General features: G+C 39.4%; 1 protein-coding gene and 1 long non-coding RNA gene across 29 annotated transcripts in view; one reads left to right on the forward strand and one right to left on the reverse strand.

The window, feature by feature from the left end:
- Positions 1-20,541, forward strand: part of LOC134737143 (uncharacterized) — a 517,224-nt gene that overhangs the window by 276,605 nt on the left and 220,078 nt on the right. The window lies entirely within an intron of this gene.
- LOC129486808 (serine/threonine-protein kinase Nek4-like) overlaps positions 1-20,541 on the reverse strand; it is a 99,379-nt gene that overhangs the window by 48,869 nt on the left and 29,969 nt on the right. For 2 of the 28 annotated variants that reach the window (XM_063642966.1, XM_063642964.1), the window contains exon 5: positions 13,519-14,177. The exons of 25 other annotated variants lie outside the window; for them this stretch is intronic. In XM_063642966.1, coding sequence (XP_063499036.1) covers positions 14,022-14,177 — 156 coding nt within the window. In that variant the 3' untranslated portion in view covers positions 13,519-14,021. Of the gene's footprint in view, positions 1-13,518; positions 14,178-16,615; positions 20,023-20,541 lie in introns of those variants that run through there. One more of the 28 variants, XM_063642969.1, reaches the window with a different exon arrangement.

Genomic DNA, 20,541 nt, shown 5'->3' on the forward strand with positions numbered 1-20,541 from the left:
AAAGCACTCTGTACCTCAGTTTCCTCATCTATTAGATGGGGTTAATAGTATAGCTTGAAAGATAAAACAAGTTAATGTACCTGAAGCACTTTACAGCTTGATACAAATTAAGAATTTCATAATGTCAGCTATTATTCTTTTCCAGGTCTTGCATCATGTACTTAATAGATATTATTTCTTTTTTTAACACTGAGTAACAAGGAGTTTTTGAAAAATAAAATAAACTTATTTTTAGAGAATATTTAGATTCACAGCAAAACTGATCAGAAGTTACAGTATTCCAAAATGCCCCCTGCCTCCATTCATGCTTAGCCTCCCCCATTCTCAATATCCCCTACCAGAGTGGTGCGTTGGTTACAGTCAATGAGTCTATATTGACACATCATTATCACCCAAAGTCCATGGTTTACGTTAGGTTTCACTCTTGTTGTACATTCTCTGGGTCTGGACAAATGTATGATGATATGTATCCTTATTATAGTAGCATACAGAATAGTTTCACTGCCATGAAAATCCTCTGTGCTCCACCTATTTATCCCTCTCTCTCCCCAACCACTAGCAATCCCTAATCTTTTTTAATGTCTCTATAGTTTTGCTTTTAAGAGATTGTAACATAGTTGGAATCATATGGTATGTAGCCTTTTCCTATTCAGATTGGCTACTTTCACTTAGTAATATGCATTTAAGTTTCCTCCATGCTTTTTCCATGAGGCTTTATAGTTCACTTCTTTTCAGTGCTGTATAGTATTCCATTGTCCACCATATCACAGTTTATTTATCCATTCACCTACTAAAGGACATTTTGGTTGCTTTCAAGTTTTAGCAATTATGGTTAAAACTGCTATAAACATCCATGTGCAGGTTTTTGTGTGCACATACCTTTTCAACTCCTTTGGGCGAATACCAAGGAGCATGATTGGTGGGTTGTGTGGCAAGTGTAAGTTTAGTTTAATAAGACACTGCCAAACTGCCCTCTAAAGTGGCTGTACCATGTTGCATCCCCACCAGCAACAAATGAGAGTTTCTCTTGCTCCACATCCTTGCCGGCATTGGTGTTGTCAGTATTCTGCATTTTGGCCATTCTAATAGGTGTGTAGTGGTATCTTATTGTTGTTTTTATTTGCATTTATCTGATGACATATGATATTGTGCATCATTTCACATGCTTATTTGCTATCTTATATCTCCTTTGGTGCAGTGTCTATTAAGGTTGCAGGTCCATTTATAAGTAGGATTGCTGGTTGTATTATTGTTGAGTTCTTTGTATATTGTGAATAATAGTTCTTTGTCAGATGTGTCTTTTGCAAATATTTTCTTCCAGGCTGGCTTTTCTGCAAATTCCTTGACATTGCCTTTCATGGGGCAGACATGATTAATGTTAATGAAGTCCAGTTTGTTAATTGTTTATTTCACAGTTTATACCTTTGGTGTTGCATATAAAAAAAATCACTATACCCAAGGTCACCTAAGTTTTCTTTATGTTATCTTCTAGGTGTTTTATACTTTTATATTTTAATTTAGGTTTATGTTCATTTTGAGTTAATTTTTGTAAAGGGTATAAGTTCTATGTCTAGATTGAGTTATTGCATGTGAATGTTCAGTCGTTCCAGCACCATTTGTTGAAAAGACTAACTTTGCTCCATTCTAGTGCCTTTGCTCATTTGTTGATTAGCAGTTGACTGTATTTATGTAGGTCTATTTCTAGGCCCTCTATTCTGTTCCATCTATCTATTTGCCTATTCTTTTACTAATATCATGAAGTCTTTCTAGTAAGTTTTGAAGTTCAGTAGTAATAGTCCTGCAAGTCCATTCTTCTTCATTATAGCTATTCTGTGTATTTTGCCACTCCATATAAACTTTAGCATTAGTTTGTGGATATCTACAGAATAATTTTTTGAGATTTTGATTGGGATTGCATTGCATCTATAGATCAAGTTGAGAAGAACTGACATCTTGACAATATTGAGTCTTCTTATCCATGAGCATTGAGTATCTCTCCATTTATTTAGTTCTTCTTTGATTTCTTTCATTAGAGTTTTATAGTTTTTCTCATATATATCTTGTACATATTTTGTTAAGTTTATACATAAGGATTTCATTTTGGGGGTACTAATGTAAATAGTTTCATTTTTAATTTCAAATCCCTCTTGTTTATTGCTTGTATATATGAAAGTAATTGACCTTTGTATATAAATCTCATATCCTGAAATCTTGCTATAATCATTTACCAGTTTCAGGATTTTTTGTTGTTGATTATTTTGAATCTTTTGCGTAGACAATCATGTCATCTGCAAACAAACACAGTTTTTTTCTTATTAATATAACTTTTTTTTTTTTTTTTTGCTTATTGCACTAGCTAGGACTTCCAATATGATGTTGAAAAGGAGTGGTGAGAGCATACATCTTTGCCTTGTTCTTACTCTTACTGGGAAGGCTTCTAGTTTTTTTACCATTAAGTATGATTTTAGTTGTAGCTTTTTAGAGATATTCCTTATCAAGTTGAGGAAGTTATCTTCTTTTTCTAATTTACTGAGCATTTTCATTGTGAATGGGTGCTGGATTTTGTTAAATTTTTTTTTCTACATCTACTGATGTGATAATGTGGTTTTTTTTCTTGAGTCTGCTAATGTGATGGATCACATGAATTGATTTGCAGATGTTCAGCATGGCTTGTATACCTGAGATAAATTCCAATTGGTCATGGCATGTAATAATTTTCATACATTGTTGAATTTGATTTGCTAATACTTTGTTGAGGTTTTTGCATCTAATTCATCAGATACTGAACTCTGATGTGTCTGTACCTCAGGACTGTGAACTTCATGCCTGCTTCTCAGGTTTCTTCCACTCCCCCTTTATGTGGGACAAGATAGCTGAAGTGGGCTGGAGTTGGGTTTTCTCCTCCTCCATTTGGAAGGCTGGAGCTTGCTGGAGTTGAATATTTCTTTTCCTCAGGTCAGTTAGGTTCTGATAAAACCCTAGTGGGTTAGGCTCTGGTTAGATAGCTTCCCCTGAGGGCAGACCCTGTTTTTTTTTAAAAAAGAATGCATTGCTCTATTTGAAAAATGCTTCCTTTTTTTCTTCTCTTGCCAAAGCGTGAGGAAATTTTTCTCAGATGTTCAATGTAAGAATGTATTAGAGCTCCCAGAGGTAAAACTCATAAAAGTATTGTACCCCCTATTTCTGGATCCTCTGGGAGATTTATCTCTGACTTGTTGACACTAAGCCTCCAGAAATAAATCAACGTATAGTTCAGGTTTTCCTACCCTGGCACTGGTTCCGATGGATGTTTCAGCCCATAGGTTTCTGCTCCAGTAAGTTGTGATTCTCTTTATCTGCCTATCTGTCCCTCCAATTCTGGGGGCAGTCGTTTCCCTTGTGATCTTCCTTCTCTTATGTATCTAAGAAGAGGTGTTGATACTTTTTTTACCATTTCTTCAGATATTTACTTGTTTTTATGATGGAGTGGGAACCTTCAAGCTGCTTCTATGTCAAACTAAATCCAAGCCAGTCCAACTCAGAAGCCAGGGCTCTTAACCATTACGCAATAATATCTCCTTTTCAAGCTGTTGGGAGGTCTAATAGAGTATAGGGAAGAACATCCAGAAGTTGGGCAGAAATGAAGGGTTTCAAGTGGTCCTGAAAGAAGGAGAGTTATGAAAACAGGAGAGGAGTACATGGGTAGAAAGTGGTGAACTTCAGGCAGAAAAATATAAAAACCGCCAGGCCATCAAAGAAATGTGCCAGCTCTTCCTGGAAATAGCTCATAGCTTCCTGAGGGCCCCACCCAGAAAACCACATTTAACTTCCTCCTCTACTTACTCTATACCTGCTGTTGCCTCCTGTCTTTCTCCTACCACAACTCAATTTAGCCTTTTCTGATTTACCAACTACCGCCATGCCTACAGGACAACTAGGTACTAAGGAAGATCATAGAAATTAGTGCTTCCAGAATGGCCCTGCAATATTCGGCCTATCTAATGTGATGACACCCTGGTCCAAGCCACTATCTTCTCATTCCTGATCTCTATAATCATTTCCTAGCTAGTTCCCCTCATTTACACTACTCCTCCCCAATCTGTTATCCAACCTATAGACAAAGTGAGCTTCCAAATCATAAATCTATTTATCTCACTGTGTTGTATAATGTAATGCTTGCTTTTAATCATTCTTAGATCACATCCAAATCCTTAACAAGAGGCATCTTATGCAAGGTCTTTGTGGGGAGAAGGGACAACAGGAGAGTAGCAGGAGAGTAGAAAACAAAAGGGACAGTGGAGGATATGAAATTGGAAAGTTACAGGGTCCAGCATCTTTCAACATTAGCACTCATCCAGATTTGTAATTTTAGCCTCCATTGAGAAATTCTTTGATTCATGTCAGTAAGGGACAACCTCATTCATTCTGAGGTTCATATGAAAGCTTTGGAGACATCTTTGAATTCTCTTTTCCTCTTACACTCAGAATTTGATCTTTCTGTATATGTGACTTCTTAACCTTCAAAATATCTTAACCAACATAGCTGTCAGCAGCCTGGTCCAAACTACCTACTTCTTACATGGAAAATCATCACAGAGGCCTCTCTAATGATATTGCTGCTTCCCGCTGGCCTCATACAGTCTGGTCTCCATATGGTAGACAAAGCAAATCTCTTAACACCTAAGTCAGACCACGTGACTCCTCTGTCCAGAACTTTCTGGCATATTATCATCTCACTCAGAGTAAGATCGAAAATCTTCACCAGGGCACACAGGGCTCTACTCAAAGCTGCCCACTGCTCTTTGCTCCCATACCTTGTCTGATGTCGCTTCCCTTTCTCTCTCCACTCCAGCACACTGCTCTCTTTCTTGCTTCTCAAACACTTTAAACATATTCCTACCTTCAGGTTTACATCCTTGCTGTTCTTTCTCAGAATATCCTGTTCCCAGATATCCACACAACTTTCTTTCCAGTTTCCTTCAAGTCTCAGTTCAAACATCACTTTATCAAAGAAAACATCCCTGATCATCCCGCCTAAAATCATCCCTCTCATTGCTCCTTTTCCCATTTTTCTGCTTTAATTTTCCCCTTATCATATCCTACCACCTGGCACATCATTATTTTGTGTCTGTTGCCTACCTCCCCAACCTACCCCAGTACGATGTAAACTGTAGAAGTCAGGGACCGTATCTGCTCATTCTCTACTGTATCCTTCATTTTAAGAATAATCCCTGTTATGGCCAAGTGTGGTGGCTCTGGCCCATAATCCCAGCCCTTTGGGAGGCGAAGGCGGGTGGATCACGAGGTCAGGAGATCAAGACCATCCTGGCCAACATGGTAAAACCCCGTCTCTACTAAAAATACAAATATTAGCTGGGCATGGTGGCATGTGCCTGTAATCCCAGCTACGCAGGAGGCTGAGGCAGGAGAATCACTTGAACCAGGCAGCTGGAGGTTGCAGTGAGCCAAGATCGCACCACTGCACTCCAGCCTGGCGACAGAGCGAGACTCTGTCTCAAAAAAAAAAAAAAATCCCTATTACATAGAGGGTGCTTAATAAATATTTGTTATCAATAAGTGAACATCTGTCAACTTTAAGAAGCTACAGCTTCATAAGACTAGTGTTGTTCTCCATTAGTCCCCGATGCATGGCAGAATCTGGCTCAGAAAAGACACTGAAAATATTAATAGAAGAGTGAATGAACAAACAATTAGGGTAGCTTATTGACTGTGAGATGAGGATCCTAAAACATGTAGTGAAAGGGTCTGGAAATGTGAGGCAGGGTGATCTGCCACCTATGAAGGTCATATGAGAAGAACAAGTCAATACTCCATTTTCAGAGGCCCAAGTTAGATTCTGGGCTGGAGGATAGACACAGGGTTGAGGGAACATCCTGGAAGTCAGAAGTGTGGCAAAATTGGGCCTGTAGGAGTGAACACTTGATGCTTTATCCCAGGACATTAGAGCCTATGAGCTCTCTCTGGCCTCTGTTGAGGATTAACATTAGAAATAGATAGGAGGAAGTCTCCACTGGAGTGTCAAGGGCTTCCATGCAGCTGGAGAAGCTGAGCAGTGCAGAGGCTGGGAAGGGCAGTGTCTGTGCATGAGGCATTTCAAAGGTGGATTTTTGTTTTCTCAGCGAAGTTTTTACTTGGGTGGTCGGGGGGACTGTTAGTCCATGGAGAGTTTCCTGGCTTGAACTGAATGTGGATCCAATTCTTCTAGAGAGGCACTGTGCCTTCCAATATGTTTTATTTCAGTGCAGGCACAACTGTAGTGCCACATTTTGCTGACCCACCTGAAATGCAAATAGGAAGAGTCTGCTTTGCTTCAGAGGCTGCCTCCCCTCCTACTCTGCAAGAAGCCAATCAATAATAATTTTACTGAAGACACTAGGTTCCAAGGGACTGAGTCTGAAGAGATGTCTTGATATAACAAGGAAAAGCAAATGGAGGGTGGAGGAGATGCCATTCAAATTTAAGAGAACATAAACAATGAGTTATCTGTGCTATGTATCTGAGAGGCAGTGTGATGGGAAGGAAACAAAGCGAGCTGAGCACTCCAGATCAAGTCTTACTCCGGAACCTACAGAATGTGGGGCTTTGAAATGGCACTTAAGGTTTCTGAGCCTTTTTGATCCAAAAAATATTGTTTCCTATATGCTTCTTAAAACTCAATCAAGAGATTAGTAATATTTGCATAGTATTTTTTGAAATACTTACATGAATTTGTTAATGTAATCTTCTCATTCATTCTACAGAGTAGAAATTAGTGTCATTCTCATTTTATAGAGGAGGAAAGTGAAGATTTAAAAGTTGCAGGAGCCTACCCCAGCCCTGGTGTTATTGTGGCAACTCGGCCACTCAGCTGTCCTCCTCTCAGAGTTTTCTACTGTGGAATCCACGCCCCAGGGAGCATTAACTATATAGAAAATAAACTAATACCATAAATAACCAGAGAAACCCCAAATATCTCTAAATGTGGAACTTTCTAGTAAGAAACTGTGATTGCAGTAATGTCTGAATCCTACCCCATTTCTCAACAACCCCTCTATGAGACATCTGGGAAAATTCTTGAGTGAAGATGAAGGAGAAAAGATAAACAAAGGTCTGGATTTTTCTGAGCTAGATTGATGCCCCAAAGTCTTAGTAAACTGAACATAAACGGCCCAACTAATAGACTAGAGGGGCTCTCCAATTCTCAGTTTTCTTACCAAACCACTGAAGAGTTGCAAAAGTGTAGAAGAACACACACATGCGTGCATGCACACACACACACACACACACACACACACACAAAGAGAGAGAGAGAGAACACATACACACACACAGACACAGAGAGAGATATTCTAGAGGAGCTTTTGTCATAAAGAATGGAAGGAGAGAGGAGAGATGCTCACAGGTAGGAAACGTTTCAACAACCGTTGCTCCCATTTAATCATCAAATTGAGCACTCCACAGGGCAAGGTTAGGGTGAGGTGAGCATGGCCCCTCAGGTGAAGACTTTACAGAGGCATGGATTCTCAGACTTGTGACACCGGCAGGGTCAGCACCTGAGAGTGGGTGCTTCTGGAAATGTTGCACCCTGTGAGCCTCACTTACATTACCCTAGTCCCAGGTCTGCAGTCAGTATCCTAAAATCAAAACAATTTATCAGTAAATTCTGCTCTTATGGAGGATCTAGGTGAGAAGAGGTGTGTGAACCTGTATCTCCCCACAACCCTAAGCATGGGCCTTCTTATTGCCTTGCATCTGCCATTCCTCTAGACTCTCAATCCTTCTCAAACTATACTGCACCTGGGGATCTTGTTAAATTGTATTCTGATTCAGTAGGTCTTGGGTAGGGCCTAAGATTCTAAATTCTAACAAGCTTCCAGGTAATATTGATTTGTGATGGTCCACTTACCACTCTGAGCAGCAATGCCTAGAAATGCTGGTCCTTCAAATCCAAGTGATAACCCATAGTAATTAACTCATTAACTTAGTTCTGCCATAAAGTCAGAACAAAGCAAGGAGAAACAGAACCTCTGCAGTGAATGGGGGCATTTCTGAGGGCGACTTGAAAGCAGAAACTCAAGAGCCTGAATGAATAATAAATATGTAAGCTTCCGGATATTTGCAGAAATGTAATAAAGTTGTAAGATTCAGGGGCTTATAATAAGGTTGGCTTAAACCAATAAAATTATGCTTGTTTCATACTGCTTCCATTCCAAATGGCTTCTTTCCAGATAGATAGACCTGTCCTCCTGAAAAATCTAGTCATCTCATAGAAAGACCCAAATAGCAAATTGAAGCTTTTAGGTACTGTCTTGGATCATTTTGTGTTGTGAGAAAAGAATACCTGAAGTACCTGAAGCTGAATAATTTATAAAGAAAAGAGGTTTCTTTGGCTACAGGCTATAAGAAGCCTGGCACCAACATCTGCTTCTGATGACAGCCTCAGGCTGCTTCCACTCACAGTACAAGGCAAGGAAAGGCTGGTGTGAACTGATCACATGGTGAGAGAGGAAGCAAAAGGGATGGGGAACAGGTACCAGGCTCTTTTTAACAACCAGTTCACTTGAAAACGAATGAGTGAGAACTCACTCACTTCTCCTCCCACTCCAGGGAATGCATTAATCTATTCATGAGGAATCTGCCCCCACGACCTGAACACCTCCCATTAGACCCCCATCTTCAAAATTAGGATCCAATTTCAACATAAGGTTTAGGGGGACAAACATCTGAACTATAGCAGGCACCTTTGCACATGCATCAACTCTGCATAATTCCTGATATCTTATGGGTGCAAATAAAGTGACTCAACATTCATTTAGCTACCATTTTCAAAAGTGTCCATAATATTAAGCACAAAAATTTATACTATTACAGACATAATTTATATTGCATGTATATCTTCTTATTCAAAATTCCTTATTTTCACATGATGTTGTGCTTGGCAACCTAGAAGGACATGCAGACCACACACACACACCACACACACACACACATACACACATGTACAAACATGCACACACACCACATACACACAGCACATACACACATACACACATACACATATGCACACACATATACCACACACATACACACACACACCCCATGCACAAAAGCATATCTACAGCCAGAGGAAATCCTTGACAAATTGATAAGACATTTAAAGTTTTTGAAAACAATTTTATATTGACAAATAGGACAAAAGAGGATTGAGTAGCTGCTACGTAAGAAATATCATGTGAAACATGATAAATCATGTTAGATCAAAAGTATCATTTACTTGTATATCCCCAATTCCCAGGAAAATGTTTCATATACAGCATGTAGTTCATTTCTATTTTAATGTATATAAATAAATTGTTGGAAAAAAAAAAAAACAGAGACATGGAAATGCCATGGTAATGATTCCATCCTAAAGCAGTATTTTAGCCAGGATTAGGGGAGGAAAGACCAGGAACAATCTCTACCAGTGGGACCTGGAAAGAGCAGATCAGGGAACAAGTTTTCAAGTAAAGCTTGAACATTTAAGGCAAAACTTTAGTCTTGGTGAAATAAAATTTGGGACAGGAAGTGAGAGAGGAGTCCAATTATTTTGGCCAGGCCAGTTTGAAGGGCATCAAGGAAAACCTTCAGAGGAGTCAACATTCCACCATTCAGTGTTGACACCAGATACAGCAGGAACTAACCATGGGCAGGAAACCATTCTTGATTCAGCCATTGCTGGCTGGGGTCCATGCATACAGCTTAACCTTGCCAAATAGATCTGGAGCTGCTAATTTTCTCCCTTGTGACTTACCACTATCTGGGTTTCCTATATATTTTACCTCCTTGATCCACTAGAACATGGACTCCATGAGGGCAAGAATGCCTCTTTTATTATACTAGCATCAAGAAAAGTACCTGGCAATGGAATATTATGCAACCATAAAAAAGAATGAACTCCTGTAATTTTCAGTAACATGGGTAAGCTTGGGGGACATGATGTTAAGTGAAATAAACCAGGCATAGAAAGATGAATATTGCACATTCTCACTCATATATAGGAACTAAAAAAGCTGATCTTATGGAAGTAGAAAGTGGAATGGTGCTTACCAAAGGATGGTAGGGGAGGCAATAAAGAGGTTATTTAGTGGGTACAAAAATACCATTAGAAAAAATAAGTTTTAGGGTTCAATGGCACACTAGGATGATTATAATTAATAATAATTTGTTGTATATTTCAAAATAGCTAGAAGAGAAGACTTGGAATGTTTTCCATACAAAGAAATGATAAATATTTGAGATGATGGATATCCTAGTTACCCCTATTTGATCATTGTATATTATATGCATGCATCAAAATATCACATGAACTTCATAAATATGCACAGTTATTACGTATCAACAAAAAGAAGAGTGAAACAAAATAGGTACTCAATAAATATTTATTGCATGAATAAATAAATGAAGTAGAAAAATTAATGAAGGTATGAATGAACTGAATGCACAGAAGCATTGTGGGAGGCTTAGAGTACTTCACTTTGAATCAGGAATGATGATGCAGAGTATCAATATATGAAGTCTGGCTTCAGAAGAGATTACAAATAATTGAGAAAACATCGCAGAAACATAAGAAAGGTTAAATAAAGATATGAGAATTAACTAGCCAAGGAATAATTTCAGAAAATGATAAACATTTTTTTGCATTTTAAGTCATGTCATTTGACTGGGAAATGAATGTAGAAAAAGAAAGGACAGAGACATGTGGCGTGGCCACCACAACATTTTTAGAGATGAGGTTTCATAATACTTTTTTTTTTTTTTTTTTTTTTTTTTTTGAGACGGAGTCTTGCTCTGTCGCCCAGGCTGGAGTGCAGTGGCGCAATCTCGGCTCACTGCAAGCTCCGCCTCCCGGGTTCACGCCATTCTCCCGCCTCAGCCTCTCCGAGTAGCTGGGACTACAGGTGCCCGCCACCACTCCCGGCTAATTTTTTGTATTTTTAGTAGAGACGGGGTTTCACCGTGGTCTCGATCTCCTGACCTCGTGATCCACCCGCCTCGGCCTCCCAAAGTGCTGGGATTACAAGCGTGAGCCACCGCGCCCGGCCTCATAATACTTTTTAAAAATTTTCCTGGATCATGAAGATCTTTTCCAAAGAGTCAAAATCATGAAGATTAAAACCACAAATGTTTATTGTCTGATAATGCTATCAACGTTGATTTAAAATTTGCATGGAAATGCCATCAAAAAGGCTATCTTAAAAGGCATATGTCAGGCCAGGCGCGGTGGCTCACGCTTGTAATCCCAGCACTTTGGGAGGCCGAGGCGGGCGGATCACGAGGTCAGGAGATCGAGACCACGGTGAAACCCCGTCTCTACTAAAAATACAAAAAATTAGCCAGGCGTGCTGGCGGGCGCCTGTAGTCCCAGTTACTCGGAGAGGCTGAGGCGGGAGAATGGCGTGAACCCGGGAGGCGGAGCTTGCAGTGAGCCGAGATTGCGCCACTGCACTCCAGCCTGGGCGACAGAGCGAGACTCCGTCTCAAAAAAAAAAAAAAAAAAAAGGCATATGTCTGGGCCAGCCCAGCCGAAGAGATTCCTGAGATTTATAGATTCTTTAAAGTCATGGCAAACTATTCCAAGATACAAAGAAGCTTAAGATAGAAAGAGAAATGATATCTCAGCAGCACTCCCTCTCTGAGCCAAGGTCTCCTTACTTTTGGCTCTGTAGGCATCAGGAGTTATCTAGAAAGTTGCTCAGCTTTGCTCTATGTAAACACCTTGGGCTAAGTGACCCTCCCACATCTTTGTTTTACATTTATAAAAGAGAGGGTGTGATTAGTTTTTGTAGGCAGCAATTGGCAGAAAGTGGATCAGTTGGTCAGAATTCTAATCAGTCACCTCAGAGGCAGTGAAAACGTCTCATGCTCAACCCAAAGATGGGAACTTTCTTTGATAACACAAAATTTAATTTGTTGTGGCCCCTTACAATGTCTCCAGGCATGTGTGATATCAACTTGGAAGAGGGGGTGAATTACTGGGACGTTTTCTTTAAAAAGGCACAAGGAAGCACAAAGACATTATCAATTTTTCTTTATGGACAACAATATGTTTTTAAAATAATTTCTTAGCTGCTTCTTACTAAATCCTTTATGTTAAAGATAATCTGTTAAAACTTAAGATGGTATAGAAGTCATATTCATCTGATAGAGGAGAATTATTGCGCATAACTTTCAAGTCATACATAGCTAATGACTACATCATCCTGATGTTTCCCTCTTCTATAGACAAGAGAAAGTTTCTTTCTTCTGATTAGGAGAAATTTGTCACGAGGACTCAATAAACACAATAATAAAAGCTAGGTTATTGTCCTCTCGGTTCTTCAATGTCAAAGAAATAAAAGATAACTTATTAGGAGCTAATGTTGATAGAAATCATTTCATTACCAAGATATGGAAAAGCAAATATATTAATAATTCCTTAATTAGAATTACGCATTGTAGAAAGTTTGAGGATCCTGTGACTGAATTTTAACATCAACTTGGTCTGAAATTACACAATAGTACTCAATCTCATAAAAATAATAGCACAATAGTTCTCAATAGTACAATAGTATTCAATCTCATAATTTCAGACCCGCAACCATCAGGTTGGTCTAAAATTACACAATAGTATTCAACTCATAAAGATACTAACAGCAAAATTTGGCTACAGAAGAATAGAAATAAGCATGTATGGTTTTGCTGTGACTAGTAATTAATAAGGGATAGTGAAGAAGATACGTACTTTTATCTTTAACTTTAATTTCTCTAAAACCATTCATACATGTAGACATGTAGAGTTTCACATACATATGCAGCTATTCCTGCACACCTGTATATATAATCTTTATAATTATTAAAACCATAATTAGCTATAGAAGTTCAGTTTTAGTATTAAAGTTTACATTCTGAATTTTAAGAGATAGCAAGTAAAAAGGCATATCAACCTTTTCAAGTTGCCATGAAAAATGAATGAATGTATGAATGAACAACTATTATTCAAAGGTAGCTACCACAAGTGAGGCCCTCATTGCCACCTGGTGGCAGCATACCCTAATTGAAGAATTAGTTTTTAAGTGAAATTGAGAAGCCTACACACATAAAGTGACAAAATCACATCACGTGAGATATATGACACACATGAGATAGTAGAGGGTCACAACCCCTGGTAATTTGAATGCAATACTTCTATTTTTATTTTCTACCTCAAATAAAGGGGAGTAACACAACTCCCTGGTCCCCACGGAGCATACTTTGGTTCCAGGCTGGATTCCCCACTGGCGATATCTAAGAGTGCTCATTTAATGAGCCACAAAGCTATTTTACCCATAAGGTGGCCTGAAGCCTATTCAATTGCCATATTGACTAAAAATGTTTTTTAAATGTTTTATTATGTCATTCTATGGGCAGAGTGTAGTGAAAATAACATTGGTTATCTATCTAGACCAGCAGTGTGTTCTAGGGATACCTACCCTTTACTTCTCAAAAATTCTCTGTAGTTCAATGAATTTGTGCACGAAATTATTTACAAAAGATTATTTTATTAAATTAATCCCAACGCCCAGGCCACAATTCAGACCAATTATACTAGAATCTTTGGAAATGAAAATAGGCATTGATATTTTTGTTAACATTCCAATGTCCGGCCAGTGTTGAAATCATTGAACTGGAGTAAAGGTTGAAACATAGACCAAGGAAAGATAATTTTCCTATTTAAAATTAAGCAAATTTACAGCAAAGATCAATATAAAATCCAAGCATATATAAAATATACGAAACAAAAAAATGCCATCAGCGTCTATCCTTCAGTAATGAAAAATTACTGTTTCCGTTATTGAAGAGCAGTGGAAAGTAAACTAGCTTTAGCTGATAGCTTACTGTGGAGGAGCTTTCTATTTACATTTCATGTAAGAACAATGTATTTAATCTTCTCCCACATCTTCACCCATGTGGTAAGCAGACTGTATTATCCCTGTGCCCCTTGCCGTTTTGGAAACTAAAGCAAAAATTGATTAATTAGCACAGGATCATGCAAGTTTTAAATAGCATAGCATGTATTTAAACTTGACTGTATGACTCCAAATCTTCAGTGACGGCTTGCTGAATTCAAATTGTTTGAGAAACAGAATAGCAGCCATCAGACATCCAAGGATCTCCCTTGATTCATGAACTGGATTCAAGAACTGGAATAAAGAGATACTTTACTTCTTTTCAAGCCTTACAAACCACTAAGGCCAAGGCCAAAGTCTTAACAGTAGCACTGTACCCTGATTCTAAGCTTGCATTTGGAATTGATTCAATAGTAGGAATTTTCACTAGTATTTTACAGGTTTAGAGACAGAAACTCCGTTCAATGATGCATCTGACTTTCCCTGTGTGTTTTCTCCTTGTTTACCTGCTGGCCTGCTAAAAGAAATCTACTTCAAATGCAAAAAAGGTAGAAGGTCAGCTGATTAGAAGTTAAATGAGTCAAAGGCAAATTTTCAGTGGAAAATCTTGGTAGAAAGAATGACTTTTTCAGCCATAATACAGACTACCCCAGTAGTGTCAAAGTGAGGTCAGGCATGGTAGCTGGTTCACGGTGTTCTCTACTTTGGACTTCCCCCAGGCACCTGAGCTGTTTCAGTTTTGCCTTCTGGGTATCTTCATGATTTAATCAGTCAAATAGTAAAATAGGATTTACTCAGCTTCTACTCAGCCTCTACTTTTTTTTCTTTTTTTTGAGGCGGAGTCTCACTCTGTCACCCAGGCTGGTGTGCAGTGGTGCGATCTTGGCCCACTGCAAACTCCACCTCCCGGGTTCAAGCCATTCTCCTGCCTTAGCCTCCCAAGTAGCTGGGACTATTGGCACCCCCCACCACACCCGGCTAATTTTTTTTGTATTTTTAGTAGAGAGGGGGTTTCACCGTGTTAGCCGGGATGGTCTCGATCTCCTGACCTCGTGATCCACCAGCCTCGGCCTCCCAAAGTGCTGGGATTACAGGGGGTAGCCACCATGCCTGGCCAGCTTCTACCTATGTGTGCTTAATGTAGGTCCCTTCCACCATAAGTTTGCGCCTGGTGAAAAAATATATATATATATATGCACATATGCAAGTCTATTCATGCCACTTCCGAGCTCAAAATCTCTACAGTGACTTTCTCTTGCTTTTAAAGAAAAAATTGAACTCACAGCCGAGCATGCTAGCTCATGCCTATAATCCAAACACTTTGGGAGGCTGAGGCGGGAGGATTGCTTGAGCCCAGAAGTTTGAGACCAGCCTGAGCAACATGGTAAGACCCTGTTTCTACCAAAAAAAAAAAAAAATTATCTGGGTATGGTCATCCACACCTGTAGTCCCAGCTAGTCAGGAGGCTGATTGCTTGAGCCCAGGAAGTCAAGGCTGAAGTGAGCTTCAATTGCGCCACTGCATGACTGCAGCCTAGGCAATAAAGACTTCGTTCCAAACAACAACAAAAAGATGAGATTTTTGACAGATTCTAAGACACTGCTTTTAGACTTGGCCTTGCCTAGCCCTCTGAAGTCTTCTATCTCATCATCTTTCTTTCAGTTCCCTAAAAGTTTATTCTTCCCTCCTCAGGACCTTTGCCTATATCTTTCCCTCTTACTAGAATTCAGTCCCAGCTTCCATACTTCTCTCAGGGTATCAATAACTGACTGCCATGTAACATGCCAACCCCAAACTCAATGTCTTATAACCACAGCTGTCTTATTAGCTCATGGTTCTATGGCCAGCAATTTGGGCTAGGATCAGCAGAATGGTTCTTCTGTTATTGCCTGGAATCACTTTTGCAGCTGCAGATATTTGGCATCTGTACTGGGGCTGAATAATCTAAGATAGCCTCCCACACAGTTGTTGCAGGCTGTCAACTGGTTGGACTCAGGGGACTCAGCTGGAACAGTTTTTCTCTTTTCTACCAGCCTCTCATCTGCTAATAAACTAGACTAGACTAGACTTCTTCAATTGGCAGTCTCAGAACAATATTCCAAGGAAGCAAGAGCAGAAACTTCCACTTTATCTGTTGGACACTGCAAGTCAAAGGCCAGTCCAGATTTAATGCATGGGGAAAGCAATTCTACCTCTTGGTGGATAAGCTGGTCATCTTTTATATACCACACCTGGCTAACTAATGCTGACACTTCAGATTCGGTTCCCACATCTCTTCTATAGGAGGACATTACTCTGAATCATCAGATACAATAAAATCCTATTATATGCTCTCAAATCACCCTGTTTATTTTCCTTATAGCATTGGTTTCATTTTATAAGCAAATTTTCATGTGGTTATTTGATTAAATCTGGTTTCCCTCCTGAACTGTGAGCTCTATGAGGGCAGGGAGAAAGTCTGTATCTTTAGTGTCTACCATAAAGTAGGGCCCAGCATCAGGATTCCATAAGTGCTTGTTGACTGAACACATGAATGTGAAACTAAGCTGGGAGGAAAGTGGTTTAGAAAGTTACTCTACCACTTTCTAGTTGTGGGACCTTCATTAAGTTACATAACCACTTTATTATTCAGCTTTCACATAAGCAAGCTGAGTGTATTCACACATAGTAGGTGCCAATAAATGCCCTTGAAAGCAGTATGAGGTTAATCACTTAATATTGAATGAAAATTGTATATTTTATCTTCATATATTTTTGGTGCATGAGAAATCACAGAAAAACAGGAAATTGTTAACTCCTACATTGATTAACATTGGCACATTTATAAATACTGTTCTAACTACTCTTGTATCATTGTATTAGTCCATTTTCACACTGCTGATAAAGACATACCTGAGATGAAGCAATTTACGAAAGAAAGATGTTTAATTGGACTTACAGTTTTACATGGCTGAGGAAGCCTCACAACCATGGCAGAAGGCAAGGAGGAGCAAGTCATGCCTTACATGGATGGCAGCAGGCAAAAAGAGAAAATTTGTGCAGGGGAACTCTTTTTAAAACCGTCAGATCTCATGAGACTTATTCACTATCACAAGAACAGCATGGCAAAGAATTGCCCCATGATTCAATTGCCTCCCACCAGGTTCCTCCCACGACATGTGGGAATTCAAGATGAGATTTGGGCAGGGACACAGCCAAACCATATCAGTCATATATGTATAAACAGGGGCAGAGCAAAGTAATGTATAGATTCAATGCTACTCCTATCAAGCTAACATTGACTTTTTTTGCAGAATTAGAAAAAACTACTTTAAATTTCATCTGGAACCAAAAAAGAGCCCATATAGCCAAGACAATCCTGAGCAAAAAGAACAAAGCTGGAGGCATCATACTACCTGACTTCAAACTATACTACAAGGCTACAGTAACCAAAACAGCATGGTACTGGTACTAAAACAGATATATAGACCAATGGAACAGAGACCTCATAAATAACACCACACATCTACAACCATCAGACCTTTGACAAATCTGACAAAAACAAGCAATGGGGAAAGGACTTTCTATTTAATAAATGGTGCTGGGAAAACTGGCTAGCCATATGCAGTAAACAGAAACTGAACCCCTTCCTTATACCTTATACAAAAATTAACTCAAGATGGATTAAAGACTTGAATGTAAAACCCCAAACCATAAAAACCCTAAAAGAAAACCCAGGCAATACCATTCAGGACACAGGCATGGGCAAAGAATTTATGACTAAAGCATCAAAAGCAACGGCAACAAAAGCCAAAATTGACAAATGGGATCTAATTAACTAAAGAGCTTCTGTTCAGCAAAAGAAATTATCACCATAGTGAACAGGCAACCTATAGAAAGGGAGAAAATTTTTGCAGTCTACCCATCTGACAAAGGTCTAATATCTAGAATTTACAAGGAACTGAAAACAAATTTACAAGAAAAAATCAAGCAACTCCATCAATAAATGGGCAAAGGATATGAACAGATACTTCTCAAAAGAAGACATTTATGTGGCCAACAAGCATATGAAAAAAACTCATCATCACTGGTCATTAGAAAAATGCAAATCAAAACCATGATGAGATACCATCTCACAGCAGTTAGAATGGCAATTATTAAGAAGTCAGGAAACAACAGATGCTGGTGACACTGTGGAGAAATAGGAACGCTTTTACACTGTTTGTGGGAGTGTACATTAGTTCAACCATTGTGGAAGACAGTGTGATGATTCCTCAAGCATCTAGTACCAGAAATACCATCTGACCCAGCAATCCCATTACTGGATATATACCCAAAGGATTATAAATCATTCTACTATAAAGACACATGCACACGTGTGCTTATTGCAGCACTAATTACAATAGCAAAGACTTGGAACCAACCCAAATGCCCATCAATGATAAAGAAAACATGGCACATGGCTTATACCATGGAATACTATGCAGCCATAAAAAAGAATGGGTTCATGTCCTTTACAGGGACATGGATGAAGCTGCAAGCCATAATTCTCAGCCAACTAACCCAGGAACAGAAAACCAAACACTGTGTGTTCTCACTCATAAGTGGGAGCTGAACAATGAGAACACAAGGACACAGACAGAGGAACATCACACCCTGGGGCCTGCTGAGGGGTGGGGCCCAAGGGGAGGGAGAGCATTACGACAAATACCTAATGCATGTAGGGCTTAAAACCTAGATGATGGGTTGATAGGTGCAGCAAACCACCATGGCACATGTAACAAACCTGCAGTTCTGCGCATGTATCCCAGAACTTAAAGTAAAATAATAATAATTTAAAAAAAAGGGCAGAGGTAAAATGGTAAAAAAATAAAATAAAAGACAGGAGCCTGAGGTCAGCCACCAGCAGTCTTTGTAACCCTCAGGTGGCACATGTCTTTTTTTCTCATAGGTGGGGAAAATTTCCAGGGTTAATCTACTATCTTGCCAAAAATAACCATGATTTGTCAGTTAATCCCCTGATATTCTTTGTGCTGGAAAATCTGTCAGAATGACCAAAAAGGCTTACATTCTACAGTCTATGAGAAACAAAACCACTGGGGTAGACAGAAATGAAATACAGTCATTAGTAGTAAGTTTGAGGTTGACTGCTCTTTAAAAAAAGAAACAGGTTTTTTTTTTTCTTCTGTTTTTCCAGTAGTGTCACTCTTCAGGGGCCCCTCTTTACTTTGTACTCTTTGACAGTCAGAAATATACCTACCCATTTCCGATTTCCTGCTATTGTGCTTGAAATATGGATTTCACATATTTGGGGTAATCACTTCATCAGTAAAGTTGGCCTTCGTAAGTTAAAAACACGCAAATTTTAGAAACTCAATGTTCTGTGGGTTACAAATGACTGCCCACCATGCTGTTGCACTGGGGCAGAGACCTTTGTAATTTCTGAAATACGAAGTACTATTTTTTCTTCAATGCATTCTCTCTCTTTTTAGTTTCTCCATCCTGTCATACATCTGTCCAAAGGGACTTCTCAAAAAGCACTGTATGGCAGAAAAGGTTTTCAAAATGCATGACAGAATTATAGCAAAGAGAAATAACTCACACCAAAGTTTTTAAAATATCTCTAGACTATGGCTAGGAACTATTACTATGGCTAACACGTGTAATTTCAGCATTTTGGGAGGCCAAGGCGGGCAGATCCCTTAAGTCTAGGAGTTTGAGACCAGCTTGGGCAATGTGGTGAAACCCCGTCTTTGCAAAAAATACAAAATAATTAGCCGGGTGTGGTGGTGCACACCTGTGGTCCCAGCTCTTCACGGAGGCTAAGGAAGGATGATCACTTGAGCCCAGGAGGCGGAGGCTGCAGTGAGCTAAGATTATGCCACTGCACCCCAGCCTGGGAGACAGTGAGATTCTGTCTCAAAAAAAAAAAAAAAAAAAATCTCTGGACTATAAACTCTCATGAATCTAGCATTATTTGGATCAGAAATATATTCGTAGGATAGACTGTGATGACAAATAGATCAAATTTAGGATGCCTCAACACAAGAAATATTTTTATGTGTCATTATATATATATTCAGGAATTGAAGCCGATAGTGATTCTGCCATCTTGAACATGTGGCATTGCTGTCTGTCTGGAGGGTGCCATCACAGTCAGCTAGAAGGGGAAAGGACACAGAGAAACACATATGGAGTGGCCACATCACATCCATTCACATTCCACTGCCCAAAGCTCATGGCCACAATTAATTGCAAGAGAAGCTAGGAAATGCCATCTCTATATATACACGAAGGAAGAAGTGGAAGGTGGACTTTTGTAAACCATATCGCATGTAAGAAAAATTAGGCTGGGCGCGGTGGCTCATGCCTGTATTCCCAGCACTCTGGGAAGCTGAGGAGGGTGGATCAACTGAGGTCAGGAGTTCGAGACCAGCCTGACCAACATGGTGAAACCCTGTCTCTCCTAAAAATACAAAATTAGCCGGGCATGGTGGTGCATGCCTGTAGTCCCAGCTACTGGGGAGGCTGAGGCAGGAGAATTGCTTGAACCCGAAAGGCAGAGGTTGCAGTGAACCAAGATTGCACCAATCCACTCCAGCCTGGGCAACAAGAGTGAAACTCTGTCTCAAAAAAAAGAAAAAAAAGAAAAGAAAAAAGAAAGAAAAATCAAAACTTT

Source organism: Symphalangus syndactylus, chromosome 7 (genome assembly GCF_028878055.3).
Source record: "Symphalangus syndactylus isolate Jambi chromosome 7, NHGRI_mSymSyn1-v2.1_pri, whole genome shotgun sequence".
Lineage (NCBI taxonomy): Eukaryota > Metazoa > Chordata > Mammalia > Primates > Hylobatidae > Symphalangus > Symphalangus syndactylus.